The 23,553-nt window shown below is 35.3% G+C and overlaps 2 protein-coding genes across 4 annotated transcripts in view; one reads left to right on the top strand and one right to left on the bottom strand.

The window, feature by feature from the left end:
• LOC110027755 (serine/threonine-protein kinase STY8-like) overlaps positions 1-4,976 on the bottom strand; it is a 27,192-nt gene extending 22,216 nt beyond the window's left edge. Inside the window, exon 1 of the mRNA XM_020729302.1 lies at positions 4,345-4,976. Coding sequence (XP_020584961.1) covers positions 4,345-4,606 — 262 coding nt within the window. The 5' untranslated portion in view covers positions 4,607-4,976. The remainder of the gene's footprint in view (positions 1-4,344) is intronic.
• A 7,509-nt stretch (positions 4,977-12,485) lies between these two features.
• Positions 12,486-23,553, top strand: part of LOC110027751 (dual-specificity RNA methyltransferase RlmN) — a 14,951-nt gene continuing 3,883 nt past the window's right edge. The window contains exons 1-2 of one of the 3 annotated variants that reach the window (XM_020729296.1): positions 12,486-12,692; positions 12,780-12,835. In XM_020729296.1, coding sequence (XP_020584955.1) covers positions 12,554-12,692; positions 12,780-12,835 — 195 coding nt within the window. In that variant the 5' untranslated portion in view covers positions 12,486-12,553. Of the gene's footprint in view, positions 12,693-12,776; positions 12,836-23,553 lie in introns of all 3 variants that reach the window. The other 2 variants (XM_020729294.1, XM_020729297.1) reach the window with 2 other exon arrangements.

The raw sequence follows: 23,553 nt of genomic DNA, 5'->3' as shown, positions 1-23,553 counted from the left end.
CCCCCCCCCCCCACCCCCCACAGCCACCAAGCACAACACCCACACACACTCACAGCCAACACACACACACCCATGGCCACAACACACACACGCCCGAGGTCAATCACACACAACACTCACAACCACACACACACACTCACAGCCACCACCAACACCCATAGGCCCAACACAACCAGATGGAGCAAACAGCCATAAACAAAAAAGAGAAAGCAATTGAACCATCTCATATATAGCAAATTCCATTCCATTCATTCTAGAGGCCACAAACCAGAACAAGCAATAAGCAAGCCAAAGACCATAAATTGTAAGAGGCAAGCCAATTTTTACTTTCATCAACAACATTCACTTTCACCTTTTTCTTTAAATTATCCAAAAATTGAAAAATCTCGTAAAGAAAGCCATTTCATTGAAAAATCGCAAAAAGAAACCATTTCATCGATAAAACGCCAAAAATTACATATAGAAGCACATTCCTTCTAAATTACTTACAGAGCGGGAGTCGACCAAGGAAGAGGTGAGCGAGCAATATAGGAGCGTTTGAGGGATAGAGGCGAGCGAGGGGGGACCTAGGGCAGAATGGAGGTCGAGCGAGGAAGAAAAAGGGTAAGCGCGTAACTCCGAAAGGTAAGAACGCAGGTCGCGGGGTCGAGCCCGCGACCGTGTAAATAATAAAATGCGAACGGCATTGGTGGATAAGCAGGAGAAACGCACAAAACAAACGCCTCGACCGCGTTTTAAAAATGCAAACACACCAATAAGCCGCCCCAAACAGGCCCTTAGTTAACACCAAGAGAGAGTTTATAAAGAAGGAAAAAAAGGAGAGCACACATTGAATATCATCTTTCTTCCTAAACCTTAATCGTCATATTTAAATATATGGTTGATTTGAAAGTTGTTATTTTATTATGTAAAAGAAGACTTGAAACTCAGAAAGGTTTACGAAGATTTTGTGTCACTAATCAGTGGGCTAGAGTAGCCTTTTTCTCTCTTGAAGTAGAAGAGGGATAGGATTTATCTATTACCCATTAAGAATAAAAGTTTCTCTATCTTTTGGTAAAAAAACATATATACAAAAATCTCAAAAAAACTCGAGGAATGCATGTTGACCATTTGTGCCAAACCATTGTACATCAATTGGCATCACTTTTACTTTCAGCACTTTCATTTTCATTGTTATCACTTATTGTGATAAGTTTGTAATGTTTCATGATGATGTGAAACAGGTGATGCCGTAATTGTTGTTTTTTTAAAGAAAATCTGCAATTATATTTGCCAAATATCATTATATTCAATAAATTTGTTATGTGAAAGTGAGTTTTGAAAAAAAACAATAGAAAATTATGTTTCTTCTGCAAGTCTTGAACAATCAAAAGAAAAATATGTTATTTTCGCATATTAAAATTCAATCTTGCTTGAAAAGGAAAATAAAAGTTTATATCCAAAATTATTTTAAAAGTGCTCCAATCACACACACCCCTTCCCTAGTACGCCAACACCAAAATAGCAGTTGAAATATCATAAAATAGTGAACTACTAGTTTAATATCATTATATCCTAGAGTCATCCTCTTAGCATAATGTGTGATAATATCATATCATAAAAGTACAATACCTTTATACTACTCTGGCAGTACTAATATTATAGGTGTTATAGTACCAACAATGGAGGAGTAGTGATGTATATTGTTCCTTAGCATATCCATTTGTTCACTTTGATTTGGTCATATTGCATAAGAATCAGCTTAATCTTAATTGACATAAGATAAAAAAAATTAATACTTTCTTCTCAAACCATCCAAACTTAATCACCACCCTCCTAGCAAAAATTCGTGCCAAAATCAAATTCTTCCCACCACTATTCACCATATGAAATCTATCATAAAACCCCGTCAACTAAAAACCCTAAACTCTCAGAAATTGATAACCCTACATAACTGAATGAAAGCTCCAATTCTCTAACCACAATCCAACATCCAAAATTTGGTACAAACTTGCTTCGCCTGAATTTGAATTATTTACATTGATATGCCACAATGGTCAATATAGATAGAATATTGTAGGTTAGGTGCTATATATATCGTAAAATTTTTAAATAAAGGATAACATGGCTTTGTTTGATATTTTTTTATCGGCTAAATTAGATACAAGCCTTGAATATACATTTATCAAAAGTTTCACTGACATTAAATGGAACTAAGAATATGCATTCAAGTTCAATATTTTTTATCATATGCTTTTATTAGTAGAACAATAAATGATTGATGACATACAATTGATGGATCTAAAATAAAAAGTTATCAATTAACATTGCACAAGGACCAAATGATATAGGTTTAACTACCTTAGATGTATCGGACCAAAAACTGTGGTTATAGATGAGACAACTTCTTCTAGAATTAAAGTTGAGATATATAAATTGAAAAGTAAACAAGTACCATTTGATGAGGCAATAACACGGAGGCTTAAATTAGATCATGAAAAACTACAATTAGAGTTGTTGTGTTATGGTCCAAATTTTGAGACACAAGGAAATCATTAGGATTTAAGTTAAATTTGGTAAAGATAAAAATAGTCAGATGAATATTGGTAAAATAATAAAGAATTTATTGATAAAATACTACTAGAAGGCAATGAACTTGTAAAAAAATATCTTTAGATGGTTTGAACATATAAAGTGGAGGGTGAAAGATACACCAATCATATCTCTGAGGAATAGAAAAGAAAAGGAGGTTAAAGATAACAACTAGAAGATGTTTAAAAAAGATATTATAGTTGGCACGTCATATAGCAAACAGCATAGAAGAATTAAAATTAAAGTCCAACTTAGTTAGTCAGTATAAGGTGAATGATCATGTGAAACAAAACCATAGATATGAAAGACACAAGTTATCAAACAAGAACGCGACTATGCAAAATAGCACTAAGATGAGTAAGATAATTTATCAATTCAAAATCATTTAGAGAAAAACTTTTTTGGGGCATTTACCACATTCGACACAATTATTTTGTATTTACTTATCAACATTTAAACTTTCATATTTACATGCATAACACTCAAACATTTAATATTAAATAAAAATATCACTATTATTATTATTATTTTTAAGTGAGATACACCTTTTCATGCATAGGTTTATGCCACCAAAGTATTATAAAAATAAATATAAAACTTTAGGTAGATGTATAAATACATGGGAATTGTGTGGCATGTATGAAAATTTCCCAAAATTTTTTTCTCAAGACATCGCAATATGAGAACAAAAATATTTCCATGTGGTGACTTCAATCAGTTAAACAAATTTAAAGGCACTGACTTTTGCCAGCATAACTAGTCTATTATGACAATTTCAACTTGCATAGTTGTATATGAACAAACATATAATTTCTTAAAATGTTCAAAGATTGTTGTCATCAATATATTTAGATTATGTATATAGTATCCATAATTTAAGTTATATTTTTAGGCATAAAAGAGAAAATGTCTGATTTATTTTCCAATACCATTTTAAATTTGTGAATTTCTTGTTTAATAAATTCAGGCTAATATATTTCCTTTTTCAAGTCAACTCTGGTTGTTCTGTGATGTCAGCCTTCCACACCTTTTCCTCAAGCTTGAAAGAGATAGTAAAGCTATCACAGGATTCACAAAATCATGAAATATAAATGCTAACAGACAGGCAGCTGAAATCACATGAAAGATCAGCAAAGAACTTTATTCAATAAACAAATAAAAAAAAGCTCATGAAACTCACGTGATTCCACAATTTATTCCCACCTTTTTTAGCAAGAGCAAAGGCATCAGTTTGTGCATACAATAGAGCAGTCCAATCACCAAGAAATCACAGCGATCAAGTTGGTGACTTCATTGACTTAAACTAAGTATGCCCAAATATATGGGGTAAACTTTTCATTAGCTTCATCAAAGAGCATGCCTGTAGTCGCTCGCTGAACAGTTTTGGTTGCCAAGAGGAATCGACCTTTCTATATTTTACCAAAGAATCATAGAATTAAATTGATTATTAAAGAAGAAAAGGGGACGATGAGGTGCCCTAGCTCATCTGACATGCCCTTAATCATAACTTCCAGAGCGACATGTCAAGGATGAGCTAACTTCACCACGCATCTAATGTAATAACACATTCACCGGAATACAGAAGAACCATATCATACTCAGACAAGAAAATAATGTGCATTTGGGGAAGATTATGTTTTCTTCACAAGGAAGAAAATTTAGAAAATGGAAAATGTCATTGTATTAACTTCAGGCTATCATCAAAAGCTATCAGCAATCAAAGAAGCAAACCCAACGTTAACAAAGACGATAAGCAGAAACAGTGAGACTTACCGGCAACGTCCTGACCATCGTAAACGCCGCGATGAACGGTGCCGAAAGTACCGCGAGCTATGAGACCCTTAATGAGGAGCTTAGCGGGATCGATCTCCCATTCCTCTCTCTCCCTCCTCCTTTTCACATCCTCTTCCCCTTTCATCTTCTTCTCCATAGTCAACGCCCTGCTCATATGCCTTTCCAATTGCTCGTCAAGACTCCGCAGATCAATCTGATCCGCACGGACAAACCCTCCTCCTCCGTCTCCCCCTTCCTTCATCTCCCACCAAATATTCTGTGTAGACGATGATGGACTTCTCTAACTTGGTCTATGAATTGTGATCGACGTCGTGAAATGCAGCGCGCTTCTTCGAGGTCTTCCTTCTTGCCTCACATGGTGTGGCCTCTTCGGTTCCCAAACGCCTGCAAATCCTGTAAGCTCCAACTTCTATGCTCCATGTGAGCACATGGGATGCCTGCGGAGGACCAACTGCTGTTTTTATAATTTTTTTTTTTAAATGGTGCGATTAATCGTGACCCTCCATGGACAGATTCTACGCCCCTCCCTGATTCAATGTTCTTTCTCTCTTCTGATTTTTCCTTTTGGAGAGATCTTCAGCGCGGCAGTTCGGACTCCTCGTTCAATGGATGCGAGCTTTTATTTCATATTTTTATCTAATTATGAAAAAGAAGAGGACGCACATTTGGTTGATTTTTACTGGCTATCAAGAGTTGACTCTCATTACAAGTAGAGTATGTGACTATCATTTGTGTAGGTTGTGATTTAGATCGGAAGGTAAAGGTTAATTGAGCAATTTATTATATTAGTTTAATTTATTTTAATTATTAAAAAAATATAAATTTAATATGAAATAATATTATAAATTTAGCTAAACATAATAATTTATTAAAATTTAATAAATCAAATAATATTATTAAATTATAATTTTTTGTACATTGTTTTAGAGGAGACTAAAATCAAAATAAATTTGTATGGGCAAGTGTTGCATGGCTGACAACACAACAGATTGGTTTTGAGAATGCATGAGCTATCTTATTTCTCTTAAAGAGAGTAGCTTAAGGTTTTATTTCAATATTCACGGTGGGGACTAATTCTAGTTTAGGCGTGGGATTAGAGGGAACCGTAGCATTTAATATTTGTTTTTTTTCTGATATTTATGGACAATACAATGCGGGAGAGCAAAATATTATGCATTTTTTTTTCATGACATTTGCATAAATTCTGCCTACTTCTTATTTATTTACATATCCAATATAAAAATATTTATTTTTAATTTATAATCCTAGCTAAAATTATTTAAAAGCAAATAAAATTTAATATTTTTTAAAATACAACATTAATAAAATTTCATATCAAAATATCAAATTTATTTATTTATTTATTTATTTATTTATTATTTAATTAGTTTGAGCCAAATCGAGTCAAACATGAGCGAAAATTTATTTATTATTTAATTAATTTGAGCCAAATCGAGTCAAACATGAGCGAAACAAACATTGCTTGATGAACTAATCGAAGACAAGATATTTAACGGGTCGAACAAGAATTGTTCACAAAAAACGAGCTTTTGTGACGTCCCTAGATGTATGCATAGTTATTAAAAAGGTAATAATTATAAAATATAAATGTACTTGATGTATCATCAAGACATTTTTTTTCATTAAGTATGAATTTCAATGCATTTTGAGCAGAAAACATTGTAAATTCAAATTCACGATCATCTGAACCTCAATTCCAATAAATTTATAATCAAACTGAGCGCCTCAACAAGGCAAACTTAGTGACACTAAAAATAATTCAATTCGAGTCCAGATAAACCCAGATCAAGCACCTAAGCATTATTAAAGGCTTTGATGTAACAATTGTAATGTTAAACAATTTCAAAATTTTGCATGATTATAGTCAGACCATGTTGCTTGATGATAGGAATTTAAAAAGCTTAAGATGATTTATTTTTTTGTCATTAAAACACTTAAAGGTTAGAAAAAGGTCGATGTGACTAAGGGAATCAGTGTGAACCATTTGACTGAGTATTTTAGGATATTGACCAAAATTACCAAAACAATCCTCTCAAAAGTTATAGATAGCCTCTCATTCTTCACTCAAAGGGTAAGGAGAAGAGAAGTGTAAATTGTCTTCTAACGCTTAACTCTTAAAGTCCTTACAGTTGTCGTCGTGTCCCGAGATCACGGTTAATCACTAGACTTTGTTACCCACCACAAAAGGTCACTATCAACCACTAGAGGTCATCTACAATCCTTAATCGTTGTCGAATGGCGCCAACTATAGTTTTGATCACTCTAATTACGACCATTAAAGCCTTCCGCAACTGCGGTTTTTATAGCCAACTATGAATTTGATAGTCTCACCAAAAATATTACATTTAAATTATGATAGTTTTAGTTTCAATTACCCTTAAAAATTATATATGTTAGGCTATTTCAAAGCAGTTATCATTTCAACATCAACTTATTATTTCAGCTTCTCTAGTCCATGTGAGAAGTTGACATTTTTACTCATGATTATATATTGGATTATTTTAACTGGGTCAGTCCTCATGATATTTTTTTCTTTCTGGAATTTTTTCTCATTAAAAAAAAGGTGTCTCTTCTTATTACTTTTATTTTATGAGTGTGTTGGATCTTGATGCAATGCCACATTAAATGATTACTCTACCTCACGGGCACGCAATAGCTTGGTATCATTTGTGAGAAACACAATCCCACCTTTTTTATGGCTTCTAAGTGTCACTATTGCTATAGCGGAGCTGCCCACTCTAACACCCACCAATCTATGTGATGATCTCAAAGTCATATATATATATATATATATGAAGAAAAAAATTCAAATAATTTATTTTTTTTGGCATGAATCTTTATGCGGTTGGCGCTAATCTCAGAGCAGAAGGCAAGTCTCGATGAAAAGATAATGATGAACAAAATCTTCACCAGAAAAACGCCATACGAGCAATTGTTTGACATGACCTCTACTTAAAAATCTCAGAAGATTGCAGGCATTAGACGATAAACATATATATAAAAAATCTCTGAAGGTATAAGCCTCAAAATGTACATTATTTTTCTTTATACAAAACATAACTTTGATTGCAGACTCATAAATATTTAAAAAACTAAAGAATCTCAAAAGACATGAGACTCAGAAGGTTTGATGCCACTATGCTTCTATTACAGAGATGAAAAGATTAATAATGACTCACTAGTTGCTTACTTTTTTCTTTTATTTTCCCACATGCTTGGAGTCTATTTATGTGCATATTTGCCGAGTTTAGGGTCAGATTATTTGTCTTTCTTTCAGACTTCTGTTAAGATAGCCGCTGAAGTCTATTTTTCCCCTTCGAGTGCTATATCAAAGGGATTGGGTAATACTTTGACTGTATCTCTTTCCTGAGGTAGTGAATTTTTTCCTCCAAGGCTCTTTACCTCGCTGCAGCCACCTGCAACAACACTCGAATTACTATTTATTTCAGTCTTCAGCATACCAGCCACCTCCCCCTCACATTGAGCATTGTTGCCACCCAAATTGCACCTCCGTCTCGTTGTTCTAGCCCAACCACCATGTCGTTGCCGCCCAAGACAGTCGGGGAGCACCTCATTCCTGTTGTTCCACCGCTGTCTACCCCAACTCCTCACTACCACTCTCCAAGACAGCAAACATACTTGTTATCCATACATGTTTGCACTTCCCCCTCACTGCCACTAGCATATTGTGGTTGTCGTCATCCTCACCAGTCATTCCAATCCACTCAACCGACTTCATCACCCATGGGATACAATTTAGTAGTGCTTGTTTGTGTCGTGTTATTGTATTTTTTTACTCAAGTGTGTTAGTTGTAATTAGTTATTTGCTTCAAGTAATTATATTTCTTGTTCTACTATGGTTTAAGTTAATGTTGGTATCATGAATATTGACAATTCTTGGCTTTATGTCATTCCACAAACATCAAGTATCGCTGATTTAATAATATTTGTCTTTATGTTCAACTTAAATAGTTACAACTTTCGACAAAATTGCTAGATATTGGAAGGCATTGTAAACATTTGAAGAAATGAGAATTTGACATTAAAAGACTTGATTCACATGTTACAATACTATTGAAAAGAAAAAAAAAATTACTAACATATCAAAATATCAAAGCTCCACCCGAAAGAGAGAGAGAGAGAGAAGCAAAACTACAAAAAAAAAATTAAATTTGATTGATTTATAATATCTTTGCATGTGCTCATGTGATGGTCTTAAAGATCGTAATAACTACACTTATGGACTCTCTCTTTTTCTTGTTTAAGCTCTCCATAAACCTTTTAAATTTGCATTTTCTTGGTCGGGACCTTAGCTTCATTGTCTTTAGCAAGTCAATTGCAAGTGCAACGACATATGCATTCCATTGTTCATTTCATAACAGAGTTGATGTAACACATTCATGCGTCATCTTATATATGCAATACAAATAAAATTATAAGCAACAATCGATGAGTTAAACAACATGATAATGAATGACACTTGTAAACATAATAATGATCATATTTATATATGTTTTATAATTGATGTATTTTTGTTACTATAAAATATAGTTGTATGGAGACATAATAACTAGAGTGTTTGCCACAATTCATAGTTTATATTCTCTAGCCCAAATATTTTCTTAATGTATGTTATGAGGATCTTCTACCTCAGTCTTATTATTTGTTGTCTATTTGATAATAAACTAAACATTTTCAATGTTTTTTTTTTTTTACGTACTATAAAAAGAAGAGAATTTACCTCTTCTTTCCACATAGATGTGTTTTTTTTTTGCCCTTTGCTCTATTAGCATAACTCTAATCTTATGTATCAAATCAACCACAAGTTTAGTTTGAGCCTCTCCAAAATATGAATTGAATGATCTTATCATATTATCTATGATATAGTGATTTTTTATCTTGAGCAAAAATTTAATATTATCTATAATATAGTGATTTTTTATCTCAAGCAAAAACTTACATATAAATCATTTGCATGAAAGTTTTAAGTATATAGGAACAGAGGAATGAGTCAAAATTTAACAAATCATCTATTCTAGGTTCAAACTCATGTCTTGTATAAGCATTAATTTACAATTGACAATATGATGCTTTAAATATTTTTATTATGTTGTAATAATTATAATTCTTAATATTCTTAGAAAAAACTTGTTAATATCTTCACAATCCATTTTTCATATAAAAATAAATAAAATATAACTATGCAATTTTAGTGCCAAATGCTTTGATTACTTTTTAAAAAAATCATTGCTACATTTTGTTTAAGATTTAATAACTGCAAATGCTATGATAAACAAACCATTATTATTGTTAATAGAATTAGTATATAAGAAGATATTCAAGTACTTTGAATCTATATTGCATGAATTAAGAACTACTAGATTCATGCAACCAGCAATAAACTATTGATGTGTACCTTTAAACCTATAAAAAACCTCTCGAAGGAATTGCCTTCAACATCATAAGTCAATGTTATGTGGGAGCCAGGATTTATATTGAGTAGCTCTAAATTCAATTTGACCACCCACTTAACGTTTTCATCGACCAATCCATAAGTCCTATCATGAGCTAACTCTCCCGCGAGCTATAGTTTCTTATATGGTAAAGATAAGCCATATGTCTACTATAAGCTATTATTTATTCATTTTGGTGAGATGTCGAGATGTTTTTTAACCATGTCTTGAATCTCATAAGCAACTTTGTTGGATGTCTTTTGCTACTTCACGACTCTAATAAACCTTAAAAAAATGAAAAGCTTCAAATTTCATAACTTTAAATGTTTTATCATCTTTATATATCGAAGCCCTAAGCTTCTTGGACACCCTCTTTAAAAGCAAGTGTTTATGCTTTGTCATGCCACATGCTATAATCTTGAATCCCAAATTCCTTATAATAGTTTTGAATAATATAAATTATTTGGATCTTGTGGAGACAACAAGAAAAATACCAACATATATAGCTTTGCATCTACAACTTCACTTTTAAAAAGCATTATATGAATCAAGTTCTATGAAATTTTTACCATGATCGTCAAAAGTTGAGTCATAATATTGTGGTATATGACTATGAATTTTTGTGGTGATTGAAACTCTCTTAATCTCTTAAAAATATTATAAAGTAACAATTGTTTGAGCTCAATGACAGTCATCACTATATTACCTCTTTTATCAACTTATGATTCGATCCAATAAGCTTGTACTTTTTAAGGGATATATCATGTATATAGTAGTAGTGCTCCTAACAAGAATCACATATCTAAGGGTAAATCTCCTTCAATAGCTCATGAAATACTAAGAACATCTTTTCAAGCTTAATTATTGTTTGTTTTCTCTCTTAATATTTTATTCGACCTATATTTCATCAAATTAATTATAAAGATAAATGTAAATGAAATGTTCAGTAGAAATAACTCTAAAAATATCATGTAAACTTTTAGAAAGGTCGGAATTTTGTGTTGGCTTAAAAGGCATGTTGATAATAAAACATCTAAAATGAAATCTCTTTTACATCAATTTGTAACGTTGCAAATTCAAAAAATAATGACAAATTATTATATGAACAATGATGCAAATTCTAGATGGTAAAGAAGCACCATACAAGTTTGAAAAAAGTCACTTTGATAAATTTTAATCAGCGAATTATATAATAGAGCAAATTATACTAGATTAACAAAACATAGAATCATAAAAAATGACCCAAAAAAAAAACAAGCATAAAAGGGGTAGAGGAGGCTTAAGCTCCAAATTCCCTTCCAAAGTTGATGGATTCTCAAAATCATGTATGATGTCATGAGCAATTTCATTCTTGTAATACACACTAAGATGAACATTTCTAAAATCATCACCAATGATGCTTAATCAGTATGAAACAATATTTACTGTTGCAAGTGTTAGGCTGACCAAGTTCATTTCTGAATTATTCACCAAACAATGTAAGTGTTTTAGGGATTCACAATGTGTAAGCCATCACCTTGAGTTCACCTTAGTGATATTAGTGAGATTGCTATACGTTGCAAATTTTAAGATTTTTTATTTGCAAAATTTTAATGCGTGATTTTTTTTTTCATAAGCTCAAAGGTTGCAAAGTTAAGTGACAAAAATTATTAGAATTTACTAGAAATGAAATAACATGATCTGACTAACAAAAAGACTTTCAATTACATTGTAGATCAAGGCACATGATTCACACATTTTTTTCTCATTCAACAGAAGAAATATTTATATTCTTTGGTTAGAGGTTATGCTAGAAAGAATAATTTTTTTACTAATTGAAAGAAAATTATATTTGAAAGGAAATAAACTGAAAAAACTCGGATTGCAAATATTATTAATTAAAAGTAAGCAAATAACAAACCACATATAAAAAAATTATACACCAGAAGAAAACAAAGTTAAAACTAAGTTTTCTACCAATCTATCAATGCACTCATACTCTCACTCTTGCCCATGACCTTGCCAATAGCTCAAACTTATGCTCTTAATGTTGTCTCACAATGCCTAGCCAGGGACTTTCACGAGAGAGATGTAAGGGAGAGTGAAGTAAACATTAAACCATATGCAAAATTACAAACCATAAGCAAGTAAATGTGATAGATAACTCAATTATCTACTAACCTTACCATGCCCTCCTACTCTTGATCTCTCCAGGGCACCAACTCCTACTCTCTAGGATGCCTTGTAATGTCGAGCTAAAGACTTTCATGAGGGAGACTATTACTCTCACTCCTTGGATGCCTCATAATGCCGAGCCTATGAACACTTCCAAGTCCCGGTCGCACACAAGGCCGTGTAGAGCCTATGTCCTCTATGATGCCCTAATAAATTTTCGATGGGATTTCTCTCCACGAGAGAGATGAAGATAATGTTAATTTTGATAGGAGAAAATTTTATATAAATTATGTATTTAAAATAAAGTTCTAGCTGTTTGACATAACTAGGAAAGCTTTGAATGTAAAGTGTGTAGATTCCCCTATTACTTTTAAATTAAAAGACACTAGCAAATATTTGTTTCCCTATGCCAAATGAGTAAACCAGAAGACAGCGGACCGGTGCGGTTCCACTCGGGTCAAGTTCTCAATCCGGTTCGAACAATCACCGACCGCCGGAAGACCTCTACAAAACGAACTGGTTATCGATAAGCCTTCTCTGCGTGCCGTACTTTCTTCGCCATGGCGGTTGTACGATGCTCCTCTTCTCTCTTGTCGATGGCTTTATTCCATGGGCATCCTAGTTTCTCACTCCGCAGGCGGACCCTCATTGGTGATGCTCGACGGCTGATAAGCGCATCTGCGGTCCCTTCGGAGTCAGGTGAGGCATCTCGACCTACCGCTCATGTTTAACATAGGGCAGTTTAGTTCTACCTGGACTTTTAAATGAATGGCTTATTCTTAGAAGGCAGCCTTTCTCGCTCAAGAACCATGCTTAAAGACCTGAGCCTCGGTGAACTTGAAGTAAGCGTTCTGTTCTTCTACTAATTGCTTTCTATTTCTATTCGCCTCGCCATGTGTTGCTTGCTTCTCTGTGAAATCTTTTTTCATTGTTATACTTAAATAAAAACTTTGCTGGGATTTTCTTTAAACTTTTGGAAATCTACCTGATCTTTTGGCCGATGGAATTGGATGTAAGGTTTGGCCCAAGGTCTTTTTTTTTTTTTGCCGCCTGACATATGGCACATGCATTACACTGGGATGAGTTTGAATTACTTGGCATAATCTCTAGCTGTGATTCTGGAGCATCATTCATGATGATTCGTCGGCTTATCACGACTATTTGTAGTGTGCTTTATGAATTTCTCTTCTCCATCTAGTCTTGTTGAGTTTGTGTTAGGATTAATAAACATAGTGAGTCATTGGATTGAGTTAATATGTTCTAGCATGTCTCAGTAGTCATTTTTCTATAATGGGTATCAAAGTGATAGATAGTTAAGAGTCTTATAAATGCTCCTTTTTTCGTTGTTATACTTTTTTTATGTAGATTTCCTTATTTTGATAGCTTGCAAGCTTCATTGAATAGGCTTGGAAAAAATAATACTCTTGAATATCCACAAAATTTCACTTCTATTCCGAATAATAGATACATGCTGTTAAAGGATATTTTTGTGAAGGAAAATACAGTCACCATCCCAAATATAGAGTATATTGATTGCTTCCTATAGTGTCTATTGATTTCTTTATGTAGCAATGCAATACTAGCTCCATCGTGGATGAAGTGGGTCATTCTAAAATTTTTCCACGAGACACAACCTTAAGTAACTAGCCAAATCAACTTTGTATGTGTCCTTCTGTTTAGCATGATTATTGTTTACAAACAGCTAATCTTGCAAACATTTTATTAGAATATTCTTCTTATAAATTTCCTAATGTTAACTTGGTGTATTATGATATTGTTAGCCGATGTAAGGTTTGGCCCAAGGTCTTTTTTTTTTTTTGCCGCCCCGACATATGGCACATGCATTACACTGGGATGAGTTTGAATTACTTGGCATAATCTCTAGCTGTGATTCTGGAGCATCATTCATGATGATTCGTCGGCTTATCACGACTATTTGTAGTGTGCTTTATGAATTTCTCTTCTCCATCTAGTCTTGTTGAGTTTGTGTTAGGGTTAATAAACATAGTGAGTTACTGGATTGGGTTAATATGTTCTAGCATGTCTCAGTAGTCATTTGTTTATAATGGGTATCAAAGTGATAGATAGTTAAGAGTCTTATAAAAGCCCCTTTTTTCGTCGTTATGCTTTTTTTATGTAGATTTCCTTATTTTGATAGCTTGCAAGCTTCATTGAATAGGCTTGGAAAAAATAATACTCTTGAATATCCACAAAATTTCACTTCTATTCCGAATAATAGATACATGCTGTTAAAGGATATTTTTGTGAAGGAAAATACAGTCACCATCCCAAATATAGAGTATATTGATTGCTTCCTATAGTGTCTATTGATTTCTTCATGTAGCAATGCAATACTAGCTCCATCGTGGATGAAGTGGGTCATTCTAAAATTTTTCCACGAGACACAACCTTAAGTAACTAGCCAAATCAACTTTGTATGTGTCCTTCTGTTTAGCATGATTATTGTTTACAAACAGCTAATCTTGCAAACATTTTATTAGAATATTCTTCTTATAAATTTCCTAATGTTAACTTGGTGTATTATGATATTGTTAGCCATGAAGTTTCATACTTAGAAAATGATCTCACAAATGCAGCTCCTCTGGTGCCCATGCTTGAATTTGACTTTCAAGATGAATTATAGGCATGGGCGTATAATGACACCACAGAGGATATTGTGCCCTATTTTGGAGAAGTTCAAGAACTATCTCACAAGGAGATTCCTTTTAGTGGTGAACATTTTATTGAAATTTGATTTGCTTGATGGATTCATTGTTTGATGGAATGTATGTCTGAACAACCACCATTGGTTCTTTTGATGTCATTTTTGGTCCATTGTATAGGAGAACTATGATTAAATAATTTCTCTAAGCACTAGATGGATGCACACCTCCCTTACTTTTGTTACTCCATGGCTTTCTCACTTGAATTTATCTGTTTGTTTATGTGATTCAACTTTCAGGGCAAGGCCAATTATAAAGGTTTGTTAATCTTATGGTCAGTAAATATAAAGAATCATTAGATTGAGTTAATATGTTCTATTAATTCTTTGTAGTCATAAATCTTAATGGGTATTAATGTGTCTAATAGGTAGTTAAGAGTCTCTGTAATACTCCTATTTTGGAGTATTAGGGCATCAAGAAATAAAATGAGATCCTTTTGATATACTCTTCTTCCTCCACCTTCTTTCCATCCTGCTTTTTCTAGGAGTTGCCAGTGAATTGCAATCTTCATTCGTCCCTTGATCCTATAGATTCTTACGAGTCAGCTCGTGATACCATGTTGATTGTATTAAAATTTTGATATCCTTTATTCGTAGCTTTGTTAAGTACAGATTTTTATAACTGACTGTAGGAGGAGAAACATGTAATCTTAAGGAATTAAAATTGAAAGTTTGAATAAACTTGAAAGATCATTTTGTTGTTACGAGTATTTACTATGTTTTTAAAGGTTTGGAACATTAAATATGTCTTAGATACTTGTTAAAAACTTGCTAGCAAAATACACAAGCACATCCAAATTCCAAAAGATAGAGAGCAAAGAAATAAACAGTGAGAAGTACATAAAAGTTGGTATATCAATGTAGTCGGACTTGATATGGTTTTTTTTGTTACTTGCATATTAAAACCAGGAAAATAGTAATATTGAATTTTGACGAGGATATAGAAACCCCTATATCCTTTGTACCAATATACAATGTCATTCTTTTCTTGAAAAACTTTATTTGTGTTGAATAAGAAAAATTAATGGAGTAAATATCAGTATTAAAATCAAATATGTTTATTTGACATCATACTTTAGTTCTTCTCTTTTCATTTTTTTTAAGAAGCTTCTTTCACATATTATAATACATAAGATAGATTTAGTAATTTTCCATCATCAAGTGCATAACAAAATAATTTGTTTTAAAAGAAAATTGTCTTTCCATTGTGAGGGCACATCTGCAAAGTGCTCTAATACTAGTTGGCAATTAATACGATCCACAACCAATGAAGCACGGACACAAGCACCGGTACACGAACACAGGCACATGTACATGAACACAACATGCACAATATGAGGACACGACATATATGAAAAAAATAAGACACGACATGTCATGGACACATTTTCATTTTTAATTATTTATTAATATAAATTTTTTTTCATTATTCTTTATTAAAAATATAACAACACAAATTATGGGAGAATAAAATTTAACTTCATAAATTTAATTTATAATATAAAATCTCATACTTATGAAAATTAATTTTTAAAATTAGATATATACTTCAAATGAATTCATTCAACTTATAATTCAACTTATCTACTAAAATTTAAAAAATCCTATGATTACAAGGAGGGAATTATTGATATTCGGCCTCAACGAATATTGTATGCACCTTTGATGCTTGATTTTGATGAATATTAGAGGGAGCTTTAACATGATGAGAGATGAGCAGTTTACATTGATAATTTTCTATTTCCCATGTCTTATTTTCTCGAAATTGTGTTAAGCTTACATCCAATGCGGAGTTGTGGTGTGTTTAGGACGTATTGATGCCTGAAAAAAATTCATACATATCTTTTGTAGTGTTGGAGAAATGTCGGAGAAGTTTGGGGCGTGTCGAACAAGTGTCAATGTCTGATACATGTCTGACACGGGTATGACACATTCTTAGATGTGTCGGTGCTACATAGCACAACCAAAAACATCTACTAAAGATTGAATAAATTGCAATAGAGAGGTGAGTGAGCTTAAAAGAGGGTTGATTTTACTAATACCAAACAAGATACATAGTTGATCTATTGTTCAAGAGGTAGATCGTTTCTCCACAAACCCTAGAAGTCGTCAGGAACACCATGATAAAAGAAAAATTGTAGCCTAAACAAAAACATGACCCAATTAAGTTATTAGCTCTAAAATAACCCTCCCAAAAATCTTCAAACTCTCTCAAAACCCCATAATCTATCATCCTTGTGTCGTGCTTAGAGCCTTAGTGGGTCTCACCTGGGGGCAGGAATCCTTTGTGGCTGCACTAGGGTTTTCCGCTTTCTCCTACTAAACCGACCGGCCGACCGGCCACTGGAAGGTTGGAGTGGGCCGGTCGGCTGGGTCCAGACCGACCCTGCCTAGATCGATTTTGTAACTGGGGTATAAATACTCCCATCCCAATGAAGTACCTTGTCCTCAAGGTGGAATGATGGAAACTGCTTTTGGATCACTTCATAAGCCCCCACGTTGCTTCATAATATGACAGACCTTTCCACTTAACCAGTAACCAGTACTTCATTTGCTCCTGCCACTCCTCTGCGCACTCCTCCGACCTCTAACGATTCCAGAATCACCTTCTAGCAGAGCTTTAAATGAGTCAAGCCTGCTTAAGCTCTACTTGTCAACGAGCTCACAAGTCGAGCTTATCAAGTCATGAGCTTGAGCTCTAGCTCAAACTTGAGTTCATTTATTAAACGAGCTCAAGCTCGAGCTTGTCCCGATTCGAGTAGCCCGCCTCTAGTCATTTCAATGCATTTTCGGTTGAGATACTACTAGACCTGAGCGTTAGGTAGGTCGGGCTTGGCATGGGCTGGGCTTATTCGGGCTTTGACTAGTCAAAACGAGCTTGGGCCCGATTTCTATTTAAGAACTCATAGCTAAGTCCGCCCATACTAAACGTTAGGCTTGACTGGCCATGCCCACGGGCCTTATAAAGAAAAATCATTTTATTAATATATGCATGCAAAAGCATAAAAAGAAACAACTAAAGACAAAATATAAGTTTAATATAAATTCAATATTAAAAAATTAACAATTTATTTTCTTCTTCTTCTAAAAAGAAACAAAAAATAACAAATTCAAAAAGAAAAATGTATTCCCAAAGAAAAAAAACACTAAGCAAACACAACAATCTATTCCCAACTCTTATTTAGTTATTTCTTCTCATGTAATCCATGTCTTGGAGACATTCCCAAGTTCTAAGCAACTGATACAAAGAAAACGGGAGAAGATGTAGTTTTAAGCAATCCATGTCTTGGAAAGCAAAGTTTTCATTAGTGAAATTCTTATAAACTGAATGACATGGGGGCTCTTTAGTAAGTGTGGTTTTATGGGTTTGTTTAAAAGATGTAGCTATCTCTTAGTTTGGGGTTATGAGCATTAAATACATATCACCTAAATCCTATGTATTTACATAACTAACTCAAACTTTGCTTTTTTACATTTATACCACCCATATCTTTTATACCACCTAAAAAGTACTACCATTTTAATTTTTGAAAAGTAAAATACGCCTTTTCATGCATAGGTGTGGTGATAGGTATTTTAAAATTGAAATTTAAGCATTAGATATGAAAATACATGGGAATTGAGGGGTATGTATCTAAATCTTCCACAGCCAAAGCGGATTTATAATACATGCAATAGTAATAATAAAACAAGTTGGACAAGACATAGTTACAGGAAAGGTTTATAATTTTGTTTTAGAAAAATCAGAAGAATTTCCTTTCATAATGTTCTTCAAACTGAGCTTTTCATATTCTTCCAATTTCTTATTTCTAGTCTGAGTTTTCTTGCGCCTCCAGTGCCTCATTTGTGCATATAGGCAAAATTGATGAGGAATTTTGACCATCAAGAAGCTTAGCTCTCTTATTAAAACAATGTTGAAATACATGACTCGAAGACTCTTTCATGTCTGCCATAGTAGAGTCAAAACTAATAAATTATGAGTTTTTTTTGTTTGGGCTGGGCTTTAGGCGGGCAGGCCTTGTTTGGCTGTCGGGCTTTGATTAAGTCAAAGCGGGCTCGAGTCGAGCCGGGCAGGGCCTACAAAAAACTATTTTTTCACAACCAAGCCCGCTCATTCCAAACGAGCTTATTGTGAGCCCGTTGAACCACCCGCCCAACACCGAGTTCTAGCTGTCACTGCATCATCCTCCGACCACCAATACCTTCTCCGATGAGCTTACGGAAAAATTAAATTTTTAGTTTGAGCTTGCAAGCCGACCACTACCACTATAAGACGAGCTCGAGCTCACAATTTGACAAACAAGCTGAGTTCGATAAGGGCATAGCTCAAGCTCGACTCATTTACACCCTACGTCTAAGTCCTCTGTCAGCATAGGAGGTAGTGTATATGAGGATGTATGATCTCTGATAGCACTTCTCAACTGTGAAACATGGAAGACTAGATGTAATGTTGATGATAGTAGTAATCTCAAATGGTAGGCCACCGCTTCGATGTGTGTCGTCACCTCATTGGGTCCAAAATATAATGGCGAAATTTTATCGATCCTCTGTTTGACTAATGTCTTCTACCAGTAGGGCATCAACTTCAAGTAAACTATTCCCCGAGTTCGAATTGCACCTCTCTCTTATGTCCATCTGCTTTCTCTTCATGATATGTTGAGCTCTCAATAAATGCCCCTTGAGCTCCGCCAATATCCTGACCCTTTTCTCCAAATACTGGTTGATACTAGATACCGATGTAGTACTATTCCCCTAGTGTTTCAGGTGAGGTGGATCGTGCCCATGCAAAATCTTGAAAGGGGTGGTCTGTGCTGCAATATGAAGTATTACACTAGTATTTGACCCAATCAATCCACTTAGCATAAAGCTTTGTTTTATCAGATACAAAACAATGCAGATATCTCCATACTCTTATTGACCACCTCTATTTGGTCATCGGTGTGGGGATGATATGTTATTCTTCTCTTAAGGACCTTTCCTTGTAATCTGAATAACTCCTTCCAAAATTGCCTAAGGAACATCTTTTGTTTGTTTGATACAGTAGATTCCAAAATTTTGTGCAAACGGATCACTTCTCGTATGAATACCGTAGTGACTGAGACCGCAATGTAGGGGTGTCGTAATGGAATGAAATATGCATGCTTGCTCAGACAATCCACTACCACCAAGTTCATGTTAAAACCTTCTGATCCCGACAACCCTTCTATAAAATTTTTCTTCACTTTTTCCCAAATCTTCTCCGGTAAAGCTAACGGATGTAGCAACACTTCTGGCGCCATGTTCAAGTACTAGTGTCATTGGTATACATCACACTGTGCCACCACGTCCTCTACATTTTCTTCACTTTTTCCCAAATCTTCTCCGGTAAAGCTAACGGATGTAGCAACACTTCTGGCGCCATGTTCAAGTACTAGTGTCATTGGTATACATCACACTGTGCCACCACGTCCTCTACATTTTCTTCACTTTTTCCCAAATCTTCTCCGGTAAAGCTAACGGATGTAGCAACACTTCTGGCGCCATGTTCAAGTACTAGTGTCATTGGTATACATCACACTGTGCCACCACGTCCTCTACATTTTTTCGTATCCCCACCAATAAAGCTCTGCTGATAGACGACGATATGTCTTCTGTACCCCTGAGTGTGCCCCAATGGAACTGCCGTGAAACTTGCGCAATAGTTTGGGGATGCACTCTGATGCCCTCAACAACACAAACCATCCCTGGTAGAGTAGCTGCTCTGTTTCAGAGCTTCCTAATCTAATACCAAGAGGACTGGTAAGGGTGTTAGCTAGGGCTCCTTCGCCCTTCTCATTGGTGCATCTACGACTTTATTCTCCAACAATGGTCGATATTAAATCTGAAAATCATATCCCAGTAGCTTGAATAGCCATTTCTGATGCTCCTTCGTCACCATCCTATATTATAGAAGATACTTTAAGCTCCTCTGATCTGTTATGACTAGAAAGTGTTGCCCCAATAGATGGGCCCATCACTTCGGAATGGTCAAGACAATAGACATCAATTCCTGATCATACACTTTCTTGAGCCTTGCCCTAGCTGCGAGCACCCGACTAAAGTAGGTTATTGGTCTTTGGTTCTGCACGAGTACTGCTCCTAATCTGTACTCTGACGCATCCATCTCAATCAATAATGATTTACTGAAATCTACGAGTGCTAACAGTGGAACGCTGGTCATGGCTCTCTTAAAATGTTCGAATGTCAGTGTCGCTATTTTCCTCTACTTGAAACTGTCTTTCTTCAGCTACTCTGTCAATGACTATGCTATCGTGTCGTACCTCTTTACAAAATTCCATAGTTTTCGACAAAACCTAAGAATCCTTTTAACCCCTTCAAACTTCTGGGTCCACCATAAGTCTCGATCTTGGACTGGTCCGCTCCTACTTCTACGTTTCTGCCCTGATCACCATGTGCCTGAGGTACTCACTCCATTTGTAGCTGACAAATGAACATTTCTTCAAGTTGGCGTACAACTGATGCTCTCTCAACTTCCCCAAGGTTGCTCTCAGGTGCCCCACATGCTCAACTTTTGTATGATTGTAGATCATAATGTCATCATAGAAAACTAGGCCAAATTTAACGTTGAAAAATATGATTTATGAGAGATTGAAATATGGCTGGAGCATTGATGAAGCCACACAACATTACCAAGCAATCACAATGTCTTTCATGTGTCTGGAACGTTGTTTTGTGCACATCAACTGACTTCACTCTGATTTTATGGTATCTTGATTCAAGATCAATTTTTGATAACATGATTGACCCATAAAGTTCATCTAATAACTCATTAATCATAGGGATAAAAAGCTTATCCAATGCAATTTCTTTGTTCAAAGCATGGCAGATTATATAAAATCTTCAGCTACCATCTTTTTTCTTCACCAATATGATTGAATTGAAAAAGAGTCTCACACTGGACTTGATAATTCTCCCTTCGAGCATTTCTCGAATCAATTTTTCTATCCCATCATTTTGATTCTGAGGATATAAGTACGGTCTGACACTAATAGGATGGAAACTTTCATTTAGGTCAATGGAGTGCCGCGCTCCATTGGTGGCGGTAATACACTCGACTTCTGAAAGATGTCTCAAAATTGTTGTAGGAGCTACCGAACACTCTCGAGATTCCTGATCTTTTATATGCTTTGCAACTTCACTAAATAGCCTAACAATGCACCTTGTATCGTCTTGATCGGTCTTGATCGTGGTTTTGAGCAAGATCATGGTTGTACATAGGTTAGCATTTCCCCTCAGCACCACCTTCTCACCTTCCACCTTCCACCTTGAACTCCATCATCAGGAATTTCCAATCCACCTTCGTTTCCCCAAGTGTTTGTAGCCACTTCATTCCCAAAGTTACATCAATGTTGCCCAAGTCCAAGTTAAAGAAGTTCTCCACCCGTAAGTCATGTAGTGTTAGAGTTGTCCGCTTGCAAATTCCCCGAATTTTCTTAACCTTCTCTGTCCCCATCACAACGCCAAAGCTCTCTGTATCTACTTGCTCTGACGCTAGTTGATTCACAACCTGATTTAGAGATGAAATTTTGTGTAGCCCCACTATCCACCAACACCACAATTGACTGTTTCCCGATCTGTACCCTCATCTTCATAGTGTGATTCAGAGTAAATCTCACTACTAAATTGAGGGACACATCCGCTGCATCCAAGTGTGAATGCTCCTCCTCCACCATGTCTTCCTCCGACTTCTCTCTATCTTTCTCCTTTTCATGAACTACAAGGACCAGAAACACATGCTTCTTGCAATGGTGACCTGGGGCATACTTCTCATCGCATCAGAGATATAGTCCTTTCGCTCTTTTCTTCTGCACTTTTGCAATTGCAATTGCCTTTGGAACGGGTCTCCATTTCAAAGATGTGTTTGAAATTGCCTTTGGAACGGGTCTCCATTTTCTTCTCCTTTGACTTCCTTTTTGAAACGACGTTGTCTGGATTCTCGGTGGCATCACCTTCGAGGCACTCTTGTAAAATCCCCATGTGGTGTCGCTTTTGATAATCTTCTTCACTTGCTACTTTTCTTCCATCATTTGGGTGAGCTCCATCATCTTCTTCAATTCCCGCGATCTCAAAGGTCAGAGGGCAACTTGGATGTCGAGCTTCAGGCCCTTCAAGAAGTTTTCCTCCAGTTCTGCTGCAGAAAAACCTCTCAGCAGCCTTGCTAAGAGCTCAAACCTCACCCTGTGTTATGTGACCATCCCCACCTACGTCAAAGTATAGAATTTCTTGTGTAATTCTCGTTCCCTGAGGTTCAAGTTCAGAAACATTCCAAAAAGCAATTCGTAAACTCCTCCCACAAATGCATCGGGTAACTCGCCTCCATTCACTGAAATCATGCTAGAGCATTTCCCTCCAAACATAATCCTGCCTCCATGAGATTCTCTTCCCAAGTTAATATGTTCCCTGCAAAGTATCGCTCTACCCAATATACTCATTCATGTGCATATTCTCCTTTGAAAATCGGTATCTTCAGTTTCCTTACCCTTTGCATCGCCACCCTAACTTTCTGTCCCTCAGGCATTTCCCCCCATTTGTCTAGGGTTAAACTCCTTCATTCGGTAATAGCTATACTCCCCTCCCGCTTCTCTCATTCCTCATCTTGCTCCTACGTGCTTTTTGCCGCACCCCTCCAATTTTCGGCCCATCTCTCTCCTTTGAAAGTTTCCACCCCAAAACTCTTCAAACTTTTTCCCCCAAAACTCCCCTAATTTCTCCCCCTCATTGAGAACATGATTGGAGCCTTAGTGGGCTCTACATGCAGGCTTGAATCCTCTATGGCAGCATCAGGGCTTTCCTCACTGT

This window comes from Phalaenopsis equestris, unplaced genomic scaffold, assembly GCF_001263595.1.
Source record: "Phalaenopsis equestris unplaced genomic scaffold, ASM126359v1 Scaffold000440, whole genome shotgun sequence".
NCBI lineage: Eukaryota > Viridiplantae > Streptophyta > Magnoliopsida > Asparagales > Orchidaceae > Phalaenopsis > Phalaenopsis equestris.
The sequence above is the reverse complement of the archived record's forward strand: the minus strand, read 5'-3'. Positions and strand labels throughout refer to the sequence as shown.